This window comes from Rhincodon typus, chromosome 27 (assembly GCF_021869965.1).
Source record: "Rhincodon typus isolate 14 chromosome 27, sRhiTyp1.1, whole genome shotgun sequence".
NCBI classification, from domain to species: Eukaryota; Metazoa; Chordata; class Chondrichthyes; order Orectolobiformes; family Rhincodontidae; genus Rhincodon; species Rhincodon typus.
This window is the reverse complement of record NC_063358.1, coordinates 17,092,803-17,109,134: the sequence shown is the minus strand read 5'-3', so window position 1 is coordinate 17,109,134 and position 16,332 is coordinate 17,092,803. Positions and strand designations below refer to the sequence as shown.

General features: G+C 39.9%; 1 protein-coding gene across 1 annotated transcript in view; it reads right to left on the bottom strand.

Annotated features, from left to right (window-relative positions):
• Positions 1-1,223: 1,223 nt before the first annotated feature.
• LOC109929356 overlaps positions 1,224-16,332 on the bottom strand; it is an 80,224-nt gene continuing 65,115 nt past the window's right edge. Inside the window, exons 2-5 of the mRNA XM_048612866.1 lie at positions 11,506-11,844; positions 9,919-10,263; positions 5,416-5,526; positions 1,224-1,646 (exon numbers count right to left, since the gene is read on the bottom strand). Coding sequence (XP_048468823.1) covers positions 1,642-1,646; positions 5,416-5,526; positions 9,919-10,263; positions 11,506-11,671 — 627 coding nt within the window. The 5' untranslated portion in view covers positions 11,672-11,844 and the 3' untranslated portion in view covers positions 1,224-1,641. The remainder of the gene's footprint in view (positions 1,647-5,415; positions 5,527-9,918; positions 10,264-11,505; positions 11,845-16,332) is intronic.

Here is a 16,332-nt window from a genome sequence, read left to right as displayed (position 1 = left end):
AAGGAAAAAACAGAGTTAACGTTTCGGGTCCGGTGACCCTTCTGCAGAGGCTTGAGGAAGGGTCACTGGACCCGAAACATTAACTCTGGTTTTTCCTTCACAGATGCTGCCAGACCTGCTGGGCTTTTCCAGCAACTTTGTTTTTGTTACCAATATTATTAACATTTTGTAACAATGTTTGTTAGCTTTTAGCCTTTGTTAATGAGAGGATTGTGATATTTAAATTGTAAATCTTAAAATAGTGACAGATATACAGCAAATTTGAAAAAGTGACCAATGAACTTTTACAATCACCCATTTAATTAGAAAATGAGAACAGGAAGAAGAAGTGGAGTTGTGCTGAGGAGTGACGAAGGGGAGGAGCAGGAAGGATGGAGAGAGAGATGGAGGGAGAGATGTGGAATGAGTGAAAGAGAAGGACAAGAGAAAGAGGGTGAAAAAGGAAAGGGTGAGAGAGGTAGAAGTTGTTTGGCTTTGAGTGCTTGAGAACTCAATTGGTAATCAAAATCAAGAAAAGAAAGCAGTGTGGGCTTATTTTAGTCAAGTTAGGGATGCTAGAATTAATAATGTTTACAAGTTTACTTATTTTCACTCCTGTTAATCATTGTAGAGTTGACCTGTAGCTGTTAGGACAGAGTATCTGTTGTGCTTTCATTTTCCACTTACGAGTTCAAATCAAATTAGTGTTGAATGACACACAATCAAACAGATTTAGAAAATGTGAAATATGCATATGATATAAACTCTCCTGATTCTTTTTAGCTCAAAGTTGGAAAGATGTCATTGGTGAGGAAAACAGCATATTACTGAGAATGGATAAGCTATTGGTGCTGATTGTATTTTCCTTATTTGGAGATGTTTTTACCTTTTCATGTGGCTGTGTATTATTGAGATATAGATAGCAGGTCACATCATACACATGCAAGAAAAGTATTAAAGTCACAAATGCTAATGACAATCTGAGTTTCAAAGGGTTTGGTCAACCTAATTGAAGTAGGGAATCTGAGACCCCCAGACATAATGGAAATTCTTTGTTTGATGTGTATGGCTAAATACTATTGTGTATACAGTATGTTTCATAAAATCTTCAACCTCAATATCTTGGAAACTTGGTTGAATTTGAGGAGTAGATAGAGCAGTTAATCATAAATGACCTATGTTCTAACAGTGGTGAAGTCTAATATATGCTTCTTTAAAAATGAGGTACTCATTCCTGGAAGAAATTGGATCAGTTTCTTAGAATATTTATTTCTGGAATTCACTATGAAACAGAAAAGATACAAACACCAAGCTGAATTTTATGATCTCTTCCTCACCCCACATCCACTCGCCACCAGCATGATTGGTTTCAAATGTACTAGTAGGGGCACATGAAATCCATTCCATAATCTGCAAATATGTTTTCTCTACAAGAAGATAAGATTCTGCATAATTGCTATAGCCTGCATTCTTGTTAGCGTGAAATCCTTCTGTGAATTTTAATTACTAAGGTCATATTGAATGCTGAGCTGTCTGAAGAATGCTGCTTCAGTGTGGTTTTGCTTGTGGAGTATGTCTTGGCCAGATTTTGTTCTTTTCGGAGCTACCAATGGTTGATGATTGTAGAGAACAGTAAGGATCAGTGGTGATGTCAGCTCAATGTCATCCTGCAAATAAAACGTCTGTTATCTCATAGCCATAAAGTTAATAACGTTATTGTCATGATCTCTTTGACATCAGATTGGTAAATTAAAAAGAATGAATTTCTGAGTGACTAATGCAAAGGATTTCACGACAAGATTTCACAGTTTAAGACTTGAACTATAACAAACAAATGAAATCAGTATCGACTAAATATTACTTAGTAGGCAATTAAGGTACCAAGTTACGGAAAAGATACTGCCATTATCTTCCTAACACAACTGAAAACCCATGTCTCACTATACATTACAATGCAATCTCAGAAAAGATGTAGCCTTATGTATAAAGTCCCAAGATTATCCTGGCTTCAACACGCAGGAACTCCTCTTTCTGCCCCACCAGGGTGAACCTTCCAATTGTTACAACCACTGAGCACAGCAATCTTGTTTGTATGCTGTTTGATTGAACTGGCTTCAAGATGGAAGCTTATCGTGACAGCCTCAAGGTAGATGTTATGTGACTACAGGAAACCAAGAGGTACACTGGTAGATTATTGCACTTCTACCCCCAAACAGATTCTTGTGCAAAATCAAATGGATTTCCAGTAGCAAGGCACCATCTGCTAATTACTTGATCTTTAAATCTCCACTAGCCTTGCATTCTGAAACTGGGAATCTGTTCTGACAAGTACTCTGCTTGGTGGTTAACACAAAAGTAGCCCCTCTCCTCAACTTATCAAAGCAACAACTGTTTTTGGTGGTCCTCACCAAATCTCTGTCTGACTGACTCTGAACTTAAGCTGTTGGGGCCATTGAGAGCCTTATGTTGCCTCTTGTGGAAGGCTCACACATTGTGTACCACTCAGTGACAAAACTGACCAGCTCTAGGCCTTGCTGAAAGTCCTGCCTGCTGAAAACTCTCAGCCAATCAGAGGCATTTTTCATAGATTATATCCCCCTCTCCTAAAAATCTCATTTTACCTTGAATTGAAAGAGACAGTTTACAACATAACTGTCTTATAAAGGCCAGCTTTTGTGACATGAAAACATTATACTCCCCCTCTGTTGGAGGTGAGATTTATAAGGAAGGAGATGATAATCATCACCAGGGCAGATACAAGCTCAGTGCTTTTGAAGATTCTGCCATGGGTTAATACTTCATAGAAACGTAGGAAGAGGCCACTTGGCCCATTGTTCCCGTGCTATCCAATTGGGCCCAATTTCCTGCCCTATTCCCACAGCCCTACAAATTTCTCCCTTCAAATAATTATTCAATCCTTTGAAAGTTATTATGTGATCTGTTCTAAAGTATCTGCAGCTTGTCTCTTGTTCCTTTGCCAACTATTTGAAATCTTTGTCTTCTTGTTATGTTCAAATCTTCAGCCAGAAGTTCCACGTGGATGCTCATCTTGGCCTCCTCCATTGGTCCCCAGCATCATAGACAACAGTCTTCATCCAATTCAAGTCACTCCATGTGATATCAAGAAATGGCTGGAGACACTGCATACTGCAAAGGCTATGGGACCTGCCAACATTCAGTAAAAGTACTGAACTCTTGTGCTTCAGAATTTGCTGCTCCCCTAGCTAAGCTGTTCCAGTACAATTACAACACTGGTATCTACCTGACAATGTGAAAAATTGCCCAGGTATGTCCTGTACACAAAAAGCAGGACAAATCAAACCCGGCCAATTACCACCCCATCAGTCAACTCTCAATCATCAGTAAAGTGACGTAAGGTGTTATCAATCGTGCTATCAAGCAGCACCTGCTCAGCAATAACCTGCTCAATAACGCCCAATTCAGGTTCTGCCAGGGCCACTCAGCTCCTGACCTCATTATTGCCTTGGTTCAAACACGGACAAAAGAGCTTCATTCCAGAGGTTAAGCACAAGTGACAGCCCTTGACATCAAGGCTACATTTGACCGTGTGTGGCATCAGGAAGCCCGAGCAAAATGGGAATCAACGGGTATCGGGGGATAAACTCTCTGCTGGTTGGAGTCATACCTGGTACGTAGGAAGATGGTTGCGGTTGTTGGAGGTCAGTCATCTCAGCTCCAGGACATCTCTACAAGAGCTCCTCAGGGTATTGTCCTGGCCCAACCATCATCAGCTGCTTCATCAATGACCTTCCCTCCATCAAAAGGTCAGAAGTGGGGATGTTTGCAGATGATTGCACAATGTTCAGCACCATTTCTGACTCCTCAGATACTGAAGCAGTCTGTGCTCAAATGCACCAAGATTTGGACAATATCCAGACTTGGGCTGACAAATGACAAGTAACACACACCACACAAATGCCAGGCTATGACCATCATCAATAAGAGACAATCTAACCACCACCTCTTGACATTCAATGGTGTTACCATCACTGAACTCCCCCATGTCAACATCCTGGGGGTTGCCATTGACCAGAAAGTCAACTGAACTCACCACATAAATGCAATGGCTACAAGAGCAGGTCAGAGGCTGGGAATACTGCAGTGAGTAGCTCACCTCTTGACTCCCCTAAGCTTGTCCATTATAGAATCATAGAATCCCTACAGTGTGGAAGCAGGCAATTCAGCCCATCAAATCCACACCGAACCTCCAAAGTGCATCCCACCCAGAAGCATTCCCCCATCCTATCCCTGTAACCCCTCATGTCCCATGGCTAATCCATCTAGCCTCCACATCCCTAAAACAATAGACGGTTCGCATGGCCAATCCACCTAACCTGCACATCTTTGGACTGTGGGAGGAAACCGGAGTACCTGGAGGAAACCCATGCAGACACGGGGAGACTGTGCAAACTCCACACACAGTCACCCGAGGGCGGAATCAAGCCTGGGTCCCTGGCGCTGTGAGCCACCGTGCCACCCATCTACAAAGCACAAGTCAGGAGTGTGATAGAATAGTCCACGCTAGCCTGGATAGGTGCAATTCCGACAACACTCAAGAAACTTGACACAATCCAGGACAAAGAAGCCCGCTTTATTTGTACTACATCCAGAAGCGTCCACTCCCTCCACCATCAACACTCAGTAGCAGCAGCGTGTACTATTTAAGATGCACTGCAGAAATTTGCCAAAGTTCCTCAGACTGCACCTTCCAAACCCACAACCACTTTCATCCAGGAAGACAAGAGCAGCAGATACATGGGAACTGACAAGTTCCCCTCCAAGCCATTCACCATCCTGACTTAGAAATATATCATTGTTTCTTCACTGTTTCTGGGTCAAAATCCTGGAATTCCATCTCCAAGGGCATTGTGGGTCAACCCACAGCAGATGGACTGCAGTGGTTCAAGAAGACAGCTCACCACCATCTTCTCAAGGGCAACTAGGGAGGATAATAAATGCTGGTTTGGCCAGCGATGCCTCATCCCACCAAGGATTAAAAACAAAATTCCTCATACCATTGTCTGCTACAAGAAAAATCCCAGCTCCTCTAGTTTATCTAATACTGAAACAAGAACAGAAGTTGCGAGAGAAACTCAGCAGTGCTAGCAGCATCTGTGGAGAGAAAACAGAGTTAATGTTTCAAGTTTAGTGACCCGTCTTCAGAATAGCTACTGCACTTGATGAGGGCTGAGAAAAGCCAAAATTGCTTTCTCTTTTAGTGTAATCTGCTTCTAGTGGCACAAGCATTGCCTACAGCTCACTTCAAATAGGTAGTGAGAGCCAAGGACCAATGCTTTGTGACCATCAGGCTTCTGACCTTGTACATAAGCAGTTGTACATCGGCCCAGAATCCTGGTAAAAATTAATATTTCTGTTAACTAATGAAAGAGTTAAAAGTCTTGTCTTGGTTACTACCTTGGCCACACCCTATGACGCACAATGATATTGGCATCATGGCCATCAAACCAAATATGACCCATCTGCCGATACTGTACCACCTCCATACTGAACATGTCGGTGAACAATCTGGAAGATACACAAAAGCAAATTAAATTGTAGAAAAAATTAAATTTGTAACACAATAAAGTTCAGTCTCTGTCCTTATATAGGAAACACAATCGTTAGTATGCACACAGCAATATTTCATCAATACTAAATGAAGTACGTCTTTCCTTCTTTTAGTTTATTGGTGGTGACTCAAGGAGGAAGAAGGGCTAGAACAACAGGCAAAATATGCATTTTTCATCAAATGATATCTCAAGGGCTGTTACATTCACCACAAAAGACAACTTGGAGTGTTGTGTTAAAAGTTAATGTGTAACTTTAAATTGAGTTTACATTTTGTATTTTATTCATAAAGTTGAGGTGACATGGTTTAATTTCGTTTTATCTTTGCACTATGAGTGGTATCAGAGAATCTGAGGATTCATTTTGTTTATGTCCTTTTCACTGAGGTTTTAAATCCTTGAGATAAATAGTTCAATGCATTACTACAAGTAGAAAACAAAATAAAACCCTGCTTTTGCCTAATGACTGGAGTCCAGAAATACATAGAAATGAAACATTCCAAAATCAGTTAGTGTGGGAGTGCTAGAAGGTTGAGGCCAGAATCTAGGAAATCTGTATTTGCTCTAAAGTTTAAAGTAATAACAAGTTTAGATTGCAGTTTGTTTCAGGTGGCTCAGCGGGAGACACCTGATAAAAGCAAAAGGCATCCAAGCATCTACCGTACAGAAATTTGTCATAAGAAAACTGATTGCAGCTGCCACAGTTTGAGTGTAAGCAGGGATCTTTAGTGTGAAGAGTATTGTAAGGAGTGATGAAACTGTGACATTTATGTGTATATGTATTCTAATATCACTTACTGTGAGTTTGGCTTCCTGGTATTCTACATTAAACGTGTAAGTTTGTCTGGGTATGTGAAGTTGACAATTAGCTTCTAGAAACTACAATACCCACAATTCCAAGAGGGAAGAAGTTACCCAGAGTTCCCAGGGAGATAAACATGTATCAGGTGCTGGGAAGTGTTTTAGTGCAGTAACGTGCTAAGCAGTGTTCTTAAGAAAGTAAGTTTAATGTAATAAAATTATGATTGATCCCAGATTGACATGTTGAAATATAGGCAGTGGAAATGAGGTGAAGTTAAGCATTTTTAAAAGCTTCAAAACAAAGTAGCAAAAGAATTGAAGTTGCTTCAGGAATAGTATAGCAATAGAAGGTATCTAAGTCAGGAGCATAATATTAATAATTAAAAAAGAGTACCTACAGTCCCAGCAGATGAATAGAAATTTAAATTTCTTTAAACCCATCAAAGTATTAAAAAGAGTCACTGTCTCCCTTGGAAATGAACTGGACTGTGTCTCGCTAGAGGTACAGCGTTAGATGTTCTTAAAGTTGTAACAATATTTGTAAGCTACACAGGGTGTGCTGATTCCAATACAAAGCTGTGTTTCTATTCCATCTATAGACAGTTCTTGCTTTTTTTCTATTGTTTAAAAATCTATGAATCTGTTTTATGCAGGAATAGAATGTTTTTTTCAGTTCAGTTGTTAATAAATATTTTTGTTGTTAAACTAAAGACTGCAGTATTGGGTGCTTTTATTTAGTAAAACATCATTTCAGCAACAAAAATAAAAATAAGTTATGATCTATCCAGCCAGATACCTGTCAGGATCTGACTTACTTATAATTAACTTCAACTGGGTCCAATCGATCACAATAAAGGATCTTGTGATAAAAGAAATAGCATGAAGATCAACTTATTTTTGATGTCTATAATTAAATCTTTCCAAACTTTCATTTTGTCTAGTGTAACATGAATAAAGTTTATTGTTCTTGTTTACTAATCATTTTATTCCTGTGTTAAAAGTACACTGACAGCCTCTTGTAAATTTGTTCTGTACCTAATCTCCATAGTTTGAAACAAAATAAAGTTAGGGTCCAACAAGGTTTCATTCTGAGATATGAGTTGAACAGTAATAACATCAACTGGGATCGTAACAGTCAGTTTAATGTTTAATTTGAAAGATAGTACCTGCAGCAAAGCAATTTTGCACCAATGTGCTCTAGTTTGACTTTGACCATCATCTGTTCCTCAGAGCTAAGAATTCTATCAACTGAGCCAGCTCATAGTGTTTAACTAGCGTTCAAATATTATTGGAATTCCAAACAATATAATACCATAAAACTCCATTCTTTCATTGTTAATCATAGAATCCCTCTGTTGTTGCTGGATCAAATTCCTGAATTTCCCTAATATTGCTATTGTTGATCTATCATCATCGTAGATCTTCTGTAGTTTGCAGAACTCTGTCATCATGACAGGGCATCAGGAAGGAGCAATGAATCTAACAATATCTATGCAACATCAGGTCTACACCACAGGAACAGACTAATGAACCCAACTGATCTATTCTGGCATTTGTGAATTAAATGGGTGTCCTTTGGCTCAACTTCATCTCACTTCTGCTCTTTCCACTTTGTATACTTACTTAGCTTTCCCTTAAATTTGTCTATGCTACTCTCAACTCGCCTTTGCTGGAGCTACTCCTATGTTTCAAACACTTTATGGGTAAAGAAATTACACACAAGTTCTTAGTGACTGTCTTATGTTTGGATGCATCGACAAGTTGAAACTTTGGGCTGAATTTTCCCATTTGCAGTTCAAATGTTGTGGTGAGTGGGTTTCATGGCACTCCATCTGTCATGTCCCAGAATTAGGGTTCCCTCTGCCATGCACATGCATGGGCTCTCAGAGGGTCAATGCACAGCAAGTAGCACGCCAAAATAATTCACAGCATTTACTTCCAGTCCTGGAAGATGCTACCGTGCACACAACTCCAAAAAAAAAGTGAGAACGTTGCCCAAGATGTATTATGTCATGCAATCTTCTATTCTTCACCTCATTAATCTCATAACTTAGATGTTTGGTGGATTGTATTTACTTGAAGAACATGCATTAGGTTTGCAGTGTAAGCTGCTGGCACATGCAGCAGCTCTGATGTTATTGAAGCCTAGTGTCAGCCAGTGACATATCTACCCACTGTCTTACTGACTGACTGACTGCTCAGTGCTCCCCACTGTCACAAACTGTCTGCCTCTCCCTCTGCCATAAATAGAGAGCGAAACAGCAGAGGCTGGCAGCTTGTAGCTGAATGCTCAAGAACTTGTGTATTAAGCAAGCAATGTTATCCAGACAGAGGCTGGCATGCTACAGGTAAGTACAAAAGTAAATGATCACTGTGAAAAGTTAAGATTGTTAGCACTGAAGCATCCTGTGTAAGTGCATGAGATCTGAGGCTGCACCATGCATAAAGTGACCAGGCAGAAGCATGCACTAGGTAGGTGTTCATCTTGTCCAAGGTAGTGAGTTAGAGGCTTAGGGTAATAGCTTAGTTGGTCCAAGACAATTGGATGTTGAAGTGAGGCTGGTGGTTTGCCAATGTGTTGTTGCGAGGGTGAAGGAGGAAGAGCAGGGACCTTGCAAGGACATCCTGCAGAAGAAGCAGATGCATGATGGCCAGGTCAGACAGTCAGTGAGCTGCAGCTTTGTTTTATCTGTCAGGTGGTTGTGGGTCTCATCTCTTGGTGCCAAGGAGCATTGAAAGTGCCGGTATTTTGATGAGATTCAAATCCGTGGAAATAAGCTAGTTCCCACTCGGTGATGAGATTCTGAAGTCATCACTCAAGGCTTAAGGGGAAAATTGTATGAGTTTTTCTCCATTCCAAAAACCTGATTATTTTCATTCTTTTTGTACTTTGTCACATTTCTCGACATTAGTCATAGAGTCATACAACACAGAAACAGACCCTTTGGTCCAACTTGTCCATGCCAACCAGGTTTCCGAAATAAAATTAGTCCCATTGGCTGCATTTGGCCCATATCCCTCTAAACTGTTCCTATTCATGTACCTATCCAAAGATCTTTTAAATGTTGTAACTGTATGTGCCCCAGTTGAAATCAATACCATACGAATTACCCTCTGTGAGAAAAAGTTGCCCTCAGGCCCCTTTTCTCCTCACCTTAAAATTATGTCCTCTAGAATGGAAAATTCCTTGCATTAATTCTATGTCTACTTAATCTAACTCCTTCACAATTTTGAAGAATTCAAAGAAACCAAATTGTAGAACAAATTAGGTTCAATGCAACAAAAAAATTATAAGACGACATTCTCTGATTGACTTAGTCATTGCTCCAACTTTTTCAATATATTTTAGCGTGGATGGTTGAACATCCTTGGTTTAGGATCCACTGTTTGCAATGAGGCAGATGACAGCCCTCGCTGCTGGAGGTGGCAAATCAATCCGTTGTGCACATCAAATTTAGGGCACACCACTTGAGGAATTGTTGGCTGCTCGACCATGCCATCTTGACGTGAGTGACTTCAGTGATGTGAAATAAAGAAAATCAATGCTTACCTTTCACATTCACTTGAACAAACTGGCCCATTGTGGTTACAGCTCCTTCTGTTGCTTGACACTGGTAAAAGCCACTTGTACTCAGCTCAACATGAGCAACAGTGTGAATCACTGACATCTTCTTGTCCCCGACAAGAAGAGAATAGCTCATGTTTGGATGATGAGTCCTTCCAGTCACTGGCTGACAAACATTTCCAAACATCTTACACCAGTGAGCCTTAGGCAATTGTGTTCCATTAGCACAGAACTGAATGGTACAGTTTAAGGTGAGACTGTCACTGACACTGTAATTAAAAACTGCCCTTTGGTACAATACCAAGAGAGAGCAGCTAGCACTTGTATTTTCTGAAAGAGAGAACAAACAGGACTGTCTATTATATTCATATTTCTACAATTTCAATACTTGCCCTAGCTGCAATATTACATTATAGACTAGTAATCTATAAGGCCAGTTCAGGAAATTAAGTTCAAATCCCACAATTGGCAGTTTGAGAATTTATGCTTTCTCTCCACAGATCTGCCCGGACCTGCTGAGTTTTTCCAGCAATTTCCGATTTTGTTTCTGATTTCCAGCATCTTCAGTTCTTTGGTGTTTTTTTGAGAATTTATATTCTGGTATTAAAAGGAATCTGTAAACAAAACAGCTGTAAAAGACACAAATTAATATTGATCATAAAAAACTTGACTGCTTTAGTGAAATCCTTGAGGACAGTAAAAATCACCACTTTATCTGATCTGGCTTAAATAAGACTCCAGCTCCATAGCTCAGGCTTCAGAATTGGCCTGGGGAGTCGTCAGGAACTGATGATAAATCTCTACGATGCTGCTATGTGGAATCCTGGAGAAAAATCATAGAGGCATTCAAAAAGATTGTTTTTGTTTTAAGTTCTCTTTAGACATTTCTCTGTCGAAAATGGGGGTGGGGGGTGTGGGGAAAGCTGTTTGGCTGACAGCCAAGCATCATCCAATTGAATAATGATCTTTTTGCCTACCAGTTGGAGCAAGAAGGCACAAGAATGGATCTGTTGGGCAAGTATTGGCTGGAGCGCAGGGCTAGTTCTTGTGATAAAATATCCAGGAAGATTTAATCCCAACTAGAAATTCTACCCAGAGCATGATGGTGGATTTTTCACTGCCCTCTGAGATTGCATCAGGGTCACTTGGAATGGACAATTAATTCCAGTCTTGATGGCAACACCCACAACCCAGAATGAAATAGATATGTTGGAAATTATGCAACTTTTTACTTAAAATCTGATCGAACTAAATATAGATATTTCATTTGTTTGATGTGAGTGATCCACTCATGACACCTGTTAATCCACTGGTCTTGAATTGATCCTTTGGTTTCACACTGACCTGCTGCTCACATATACATCATGAATGGATTACCACTATGTGGCATCAGACTGCTTAATTGGGATATGGAAAGGAGCTTTACATTCTACCTGACCTGAAAACATTTGATGCTGATACTGGCTTCCTGAAATGAGATAGGATTTGATTATTGTGCTAACTGTCCGTACCATGAGCAGCACAAAGTTCACAGAACTAAATGGGTATGTCTATATAGAAAGCAATTCTTACCAAATACAGACACCATGACAGAGTGACCGTATAAAGTCACACCTCTTTGATTAGCTTGACATCGATATACGCCGCTGTCGTCCAAGGTAACAGAAGGGACTGTGTAAACCACTAGTACCATGTTTTCTGTGCTTTCAGAAGGATGTGAATTGAGCTGCTGATTCATTGACCCATTCAGTGGCTGACAGCTATTTGAATGTACCTTACACCAATACGTTGCAAGAACATCTTGATGGTGGAATAAAACTGTACAGTTCAATGTTAGACTGTCTCCAACACTATAGTTTAACTCAGTTCTGGGGTATTCTACCTTCAGTGAACAGGTGGAAACTGTGTTTTCTGAAAGAGAAAACAATCAAGAACGTATATTTATATAATTTCAATATTGCAATCAAGAGAAGGGCACAAACAATATTTTCTTAATAAAAACACAGTTCTGTTATCATTCTATTTTTTGAAGAAGGGTCCATACCCGAAACGTAGGCTTTCCTGCTCCTCTGATGCTGCCTGGCCTGCTGAGTTCATCCAGCTCTACACCTTGTTATCTCAGACTCCAGCATCGGCAGTTCCTACTATCTCTGTTATCATTCTTCCGTTTTTAAGTTGAGAGGAGAAAGATTTAAAAAAGACACGAGGCAATTTTTTTACACAGAGGGTGTTCACGTGTGGAATGAACTTCCTGAGGAAGTGGTGAATGCGTGTACAATTACAACGTTTAAAAGACATTTGGATGGATATATGAATAGGAAAGGTTTGGAGGGACGTGGGTCAGGAGCAGGTAGGTAGAACTAGTTCAGTTTGGATTATGTTCGGCATGGACTGGTTGGACCGAAGCATCTGTTTCCCTGCTGTATGACTCTATGTACTTTTGTCTCTGTATTAAAATTCAGATGTGACTCACAATCAACATAAAATATTAGCCACTCAAAATTGGCCAAGATAATTGACAATCCTTATAGTCAGAGGCTGCTACTATATATATAAATACATATATATACATTCATATAGTGTATATATTATCTGTATCTGAAAATCCTGTTTGTAATCATTCATTGGTGACCATCCCTTTAACTGTCCAGGCCCCAATCTCCTCCCTCACTGAAGCTGTTGGTGTTTTTTTAAAACTCTGTCTCCTCCATTTAGACACTCCTTAAAACCTATATCTATCACCGACCTAGCCATTATTTCTTTCCGTGACTCAGTGTCAAATTTTCTTTGATAACATTCCTGTGAACTACATTAGAATGGCTTGCCATGCTAAAGGCTCTATATGAATACAAGCTGTTGTTATTGTGTTTGTTTACCAAGCAGAAGGACCATTAAATAAAACATGAAGGATTATATAAGAGGGGAGCTTCTACCTGGAAGATCTAAACTTGTTGCACTGGTGCACTTCTTTACTGAAAAGTGGAGAAGCATTGCTGCAAGTTCAGAAGATCATTGGGATATTAAAACTGGTCATCTCCAGGACCTAGCCACAGAGGTAACCTCATTTCTGATGGTTTTACCACTGATTGTTAGCAGAGAACACACAATAAATGAGAAGTGGATACAGTATAAGGTGTGAGTTGGTGCCTAGTGCTGCAGTAAGTTTCAGAGAGAAGCTAGGGCATGACCCTGAAGGGAAATGTCATTGAGGAGGAGAATTTTGCAGCCAATGCACTTTGGGGAAAGAACTGCTAACGGATATTGGTGAAGACACTGAGGAAGCAGGACTTAATATGGGATAAGATGGAGGTGTGGCTTGAATTTGAATGTTGGTAAGATGGAGCTTCAAAGGTAAATGAGAAGAGACTGTAAAATTCAAGTGTGGAGGTGACAAACATACAGAAATGAGAAGGGCAGAGGGAGATGATGTTGGGGAGATAATTAAAGTGGTTTGAAGCTTAGCTGAAAGTCAAATCAAGGTTATACACCATTAGATTCAACCTGATCGTAAGATGGAATTGAAGACTGTAGTATGGAAATCCCGAAGCTTGAAAGGGCAGAATTGACTTTTTGATAATAAGTTGTTATGGCTCATTCAGGATGTGATGTTGCACAGGCATGCAACCAGTCCTTAAATTGAGTGGAGTTATGAGCTATGTGTGAAAACTGAACCTTGGCTTACAAATAATGTTACTGAGGGGCAGCATACAGAACAGGAACTGGAGAGGACCAAATAATTCTGAAAGTGCAAGAAGAGAGACTATTCCTTGGGCATGTTGTTGCTCCTCTGCAATTAACAAAAGGAGTGACTTTAGTAGTGGCAGGCTGGTAGTGCCTTGCAGAAAGAAGGTCAGAAGTCAGATGATACCAAGTTATAGTCCAACAGGTTTATTTGAAATCACTAGCTTTTGGACCGCTGTCCCTTCTTCAGGTGACTTGCCCTGACGAAGGGGCAGTGCTCCAAAAGTTTGTGATTTCAAATAAACCTGTTGGACCACAACCTGGTGTTATCTGACTTTTGACCTTGTCCACCCCAGTCCAACACTGGCACATCCACATCCTGAAGAAAGAAGACAGAGGACAGCAGATGGAGATAGATACTTCTGTATAATTAGAGGGGGAGGGGGAGGCAATGATCTAGTGGTATTATCACTGGACTGTTAATCCAGAAACCCAGATAATGATCAGGAGACCTGGGTTTGAATCGCGCCATGGCAGATGGAATTTGAATTCAATAAAAAAATGTAATAATGACCATTAATCCATTGTCGATTTTCGGGAAAACCCATCTGGTTTACTGATGTCCTTTAGGCAAGGAAATCTGCCATCCTTACCTGGTCTGGCCTATGTGTGACTCCCAACCAACAGCAATGTGGTTAACTCTTAACTGCCCCCTGGGCAAATAGGGATGGGCAATAAATGCTGTCCTAACGAGCGACACCCTCATCCATGAATGAATCAACAAAAAAGATTTAGCAGTTGGTTAATGGCCTGTTTCTCCACTAAATGCTGCTTGTAATGCTCCTGAGCCAATGATGGAAGTTTGATATGGAGACCAGCTTGAATGGTTAAGATTGAGGGAAGACAGAGAGCAGATACTATTGAATTACTCAGGAATACGCAAATGCCAAGCCTCTTCTGGATAAACTGTCTTTTCCCACAAAGGCAATAATGAGTTATAAAGAGAATAGGATTGAATTGAAAGAGTGTTGTGTAAGCACAGTCATTGAAAGAATAGCAGAGGAAAGATTAGGGTAAAGAAACAAAGAAACAAAGAATTTAGGTGTAACATATTAATGAATCAAGGCAAAAATGAACAAATGTTAAACAGAAAGATGCCTTTTGCACATGCTGAGAACAGGGCAAACGTATAGAGTGGAAGGTGACTCATCTTCTCCATTCTCCTTTCTCCTTCACTTCTTTGAGTTTTTCATAACACTTTCATTATTAAATGATGCAAAAAATTACACTTCTCTAGCTTTTTTAAATCTTCAAGGCATTCCAAACTGTTTCACAAACAATGGAGCACTAGGAGTGTAGTCGCTGTTGTAATATAGAACAGCCACTGATTTGCACAGAACAAGATTCCATGAACAGCAATGTGATGATAATCGAATAATTACATCGGTGTTTACTGAGGGATATATATTGTCCAGAACTCCCAGAATAATTCCCATGCTCCTTTTTGAAATTGTGTCTATTCTGATGAAGAGTCATCTAGACTCAAAATGTTAGCTTGCTGTCTGTACATGGATGCTGCCTCACCCACTGTGATTTCCAGCATTTTTTGTTTTCGGTCCAGATTCCAGCATCTGCAGTAATTTGCTCCTACCTTAATTTATAACTATATTGATTGCTTGTAAAAGGGGAATATTAAATATATTTAATAAGGTTCCATTCACAGAAACCACAAAAAGTCCCCATTCCTGTTCCAGGCCTGCTGGACCCTCCCTCATTCTATGATCCAGGGTCAGAAACAGGAACAGAAAATAAAGGCAAACACAGCAGCAGTGTATACCAGTGACAATTAACACAAGCCAATTTTTAATAACGACAGTAAAGAATCACTACTACTTTTAGTCCCCTTTACGTTTCTTCTGCCTTCCTGTTGATACCTATGAAAGCATGTTCCTTCCCATATTTATTTAAAAAGCAAGACACTGCAGATGCTAGAAATCTTAACAAACACAGAGAATAGAAAAACACAGGGATACGTTTTCAGAACATTCCGAAAAAGAGTCACATTGGATTCTGAAACATTCACTCTGTTTCACTGTCTTCATAGATGCTACCCGACCTGCTGAGTTGCTCCAGTTTTTGCTTTGTTTCTTTCCATATTTACTGTCACAATTCGTTACTCTTTCAAAAATAATTTCAATGTGATTTGGGCTCAAGTGACTTTAAACCACAAGCTTTACTAAATTGAACAATTGTTCTTGTACAATTGTTCTACGGTAGGCATTAAATGACAAACAGTTAATGCAACCAGGTTATCCTGTAGGCTTCAACATCGTTTAGCTTGATCATCATAGACAGCCTTCAAAGCTGAAGATTTCCCTACTCATCAGTGAGAACGCTAAGTTTTGGAAGGAAAATGTTTTATCTTATTACTAATGAGCTGCCAGTGGAAATGGTGGAGGCTGTAAAATTACAACATTTAAAAGGCATTTGGATGGGTATGTGAATAAGAAGGGTTTACAGGAATCTGGGCCAAATGCTGGTAAATGGGACTAGATTAATTTAGGATATCTGGTCGGTATGGACGAGTTGGACCGAAGGGTCTGTTTCCATGCTGTACAGCTCTTTGACTCTATTCACCTGCATTGGCCTCCACATAAACATCTCTGTCTTTATCTTCAAGTAATTAATTATCCCACCAAGCTGATAGCACACCACCAT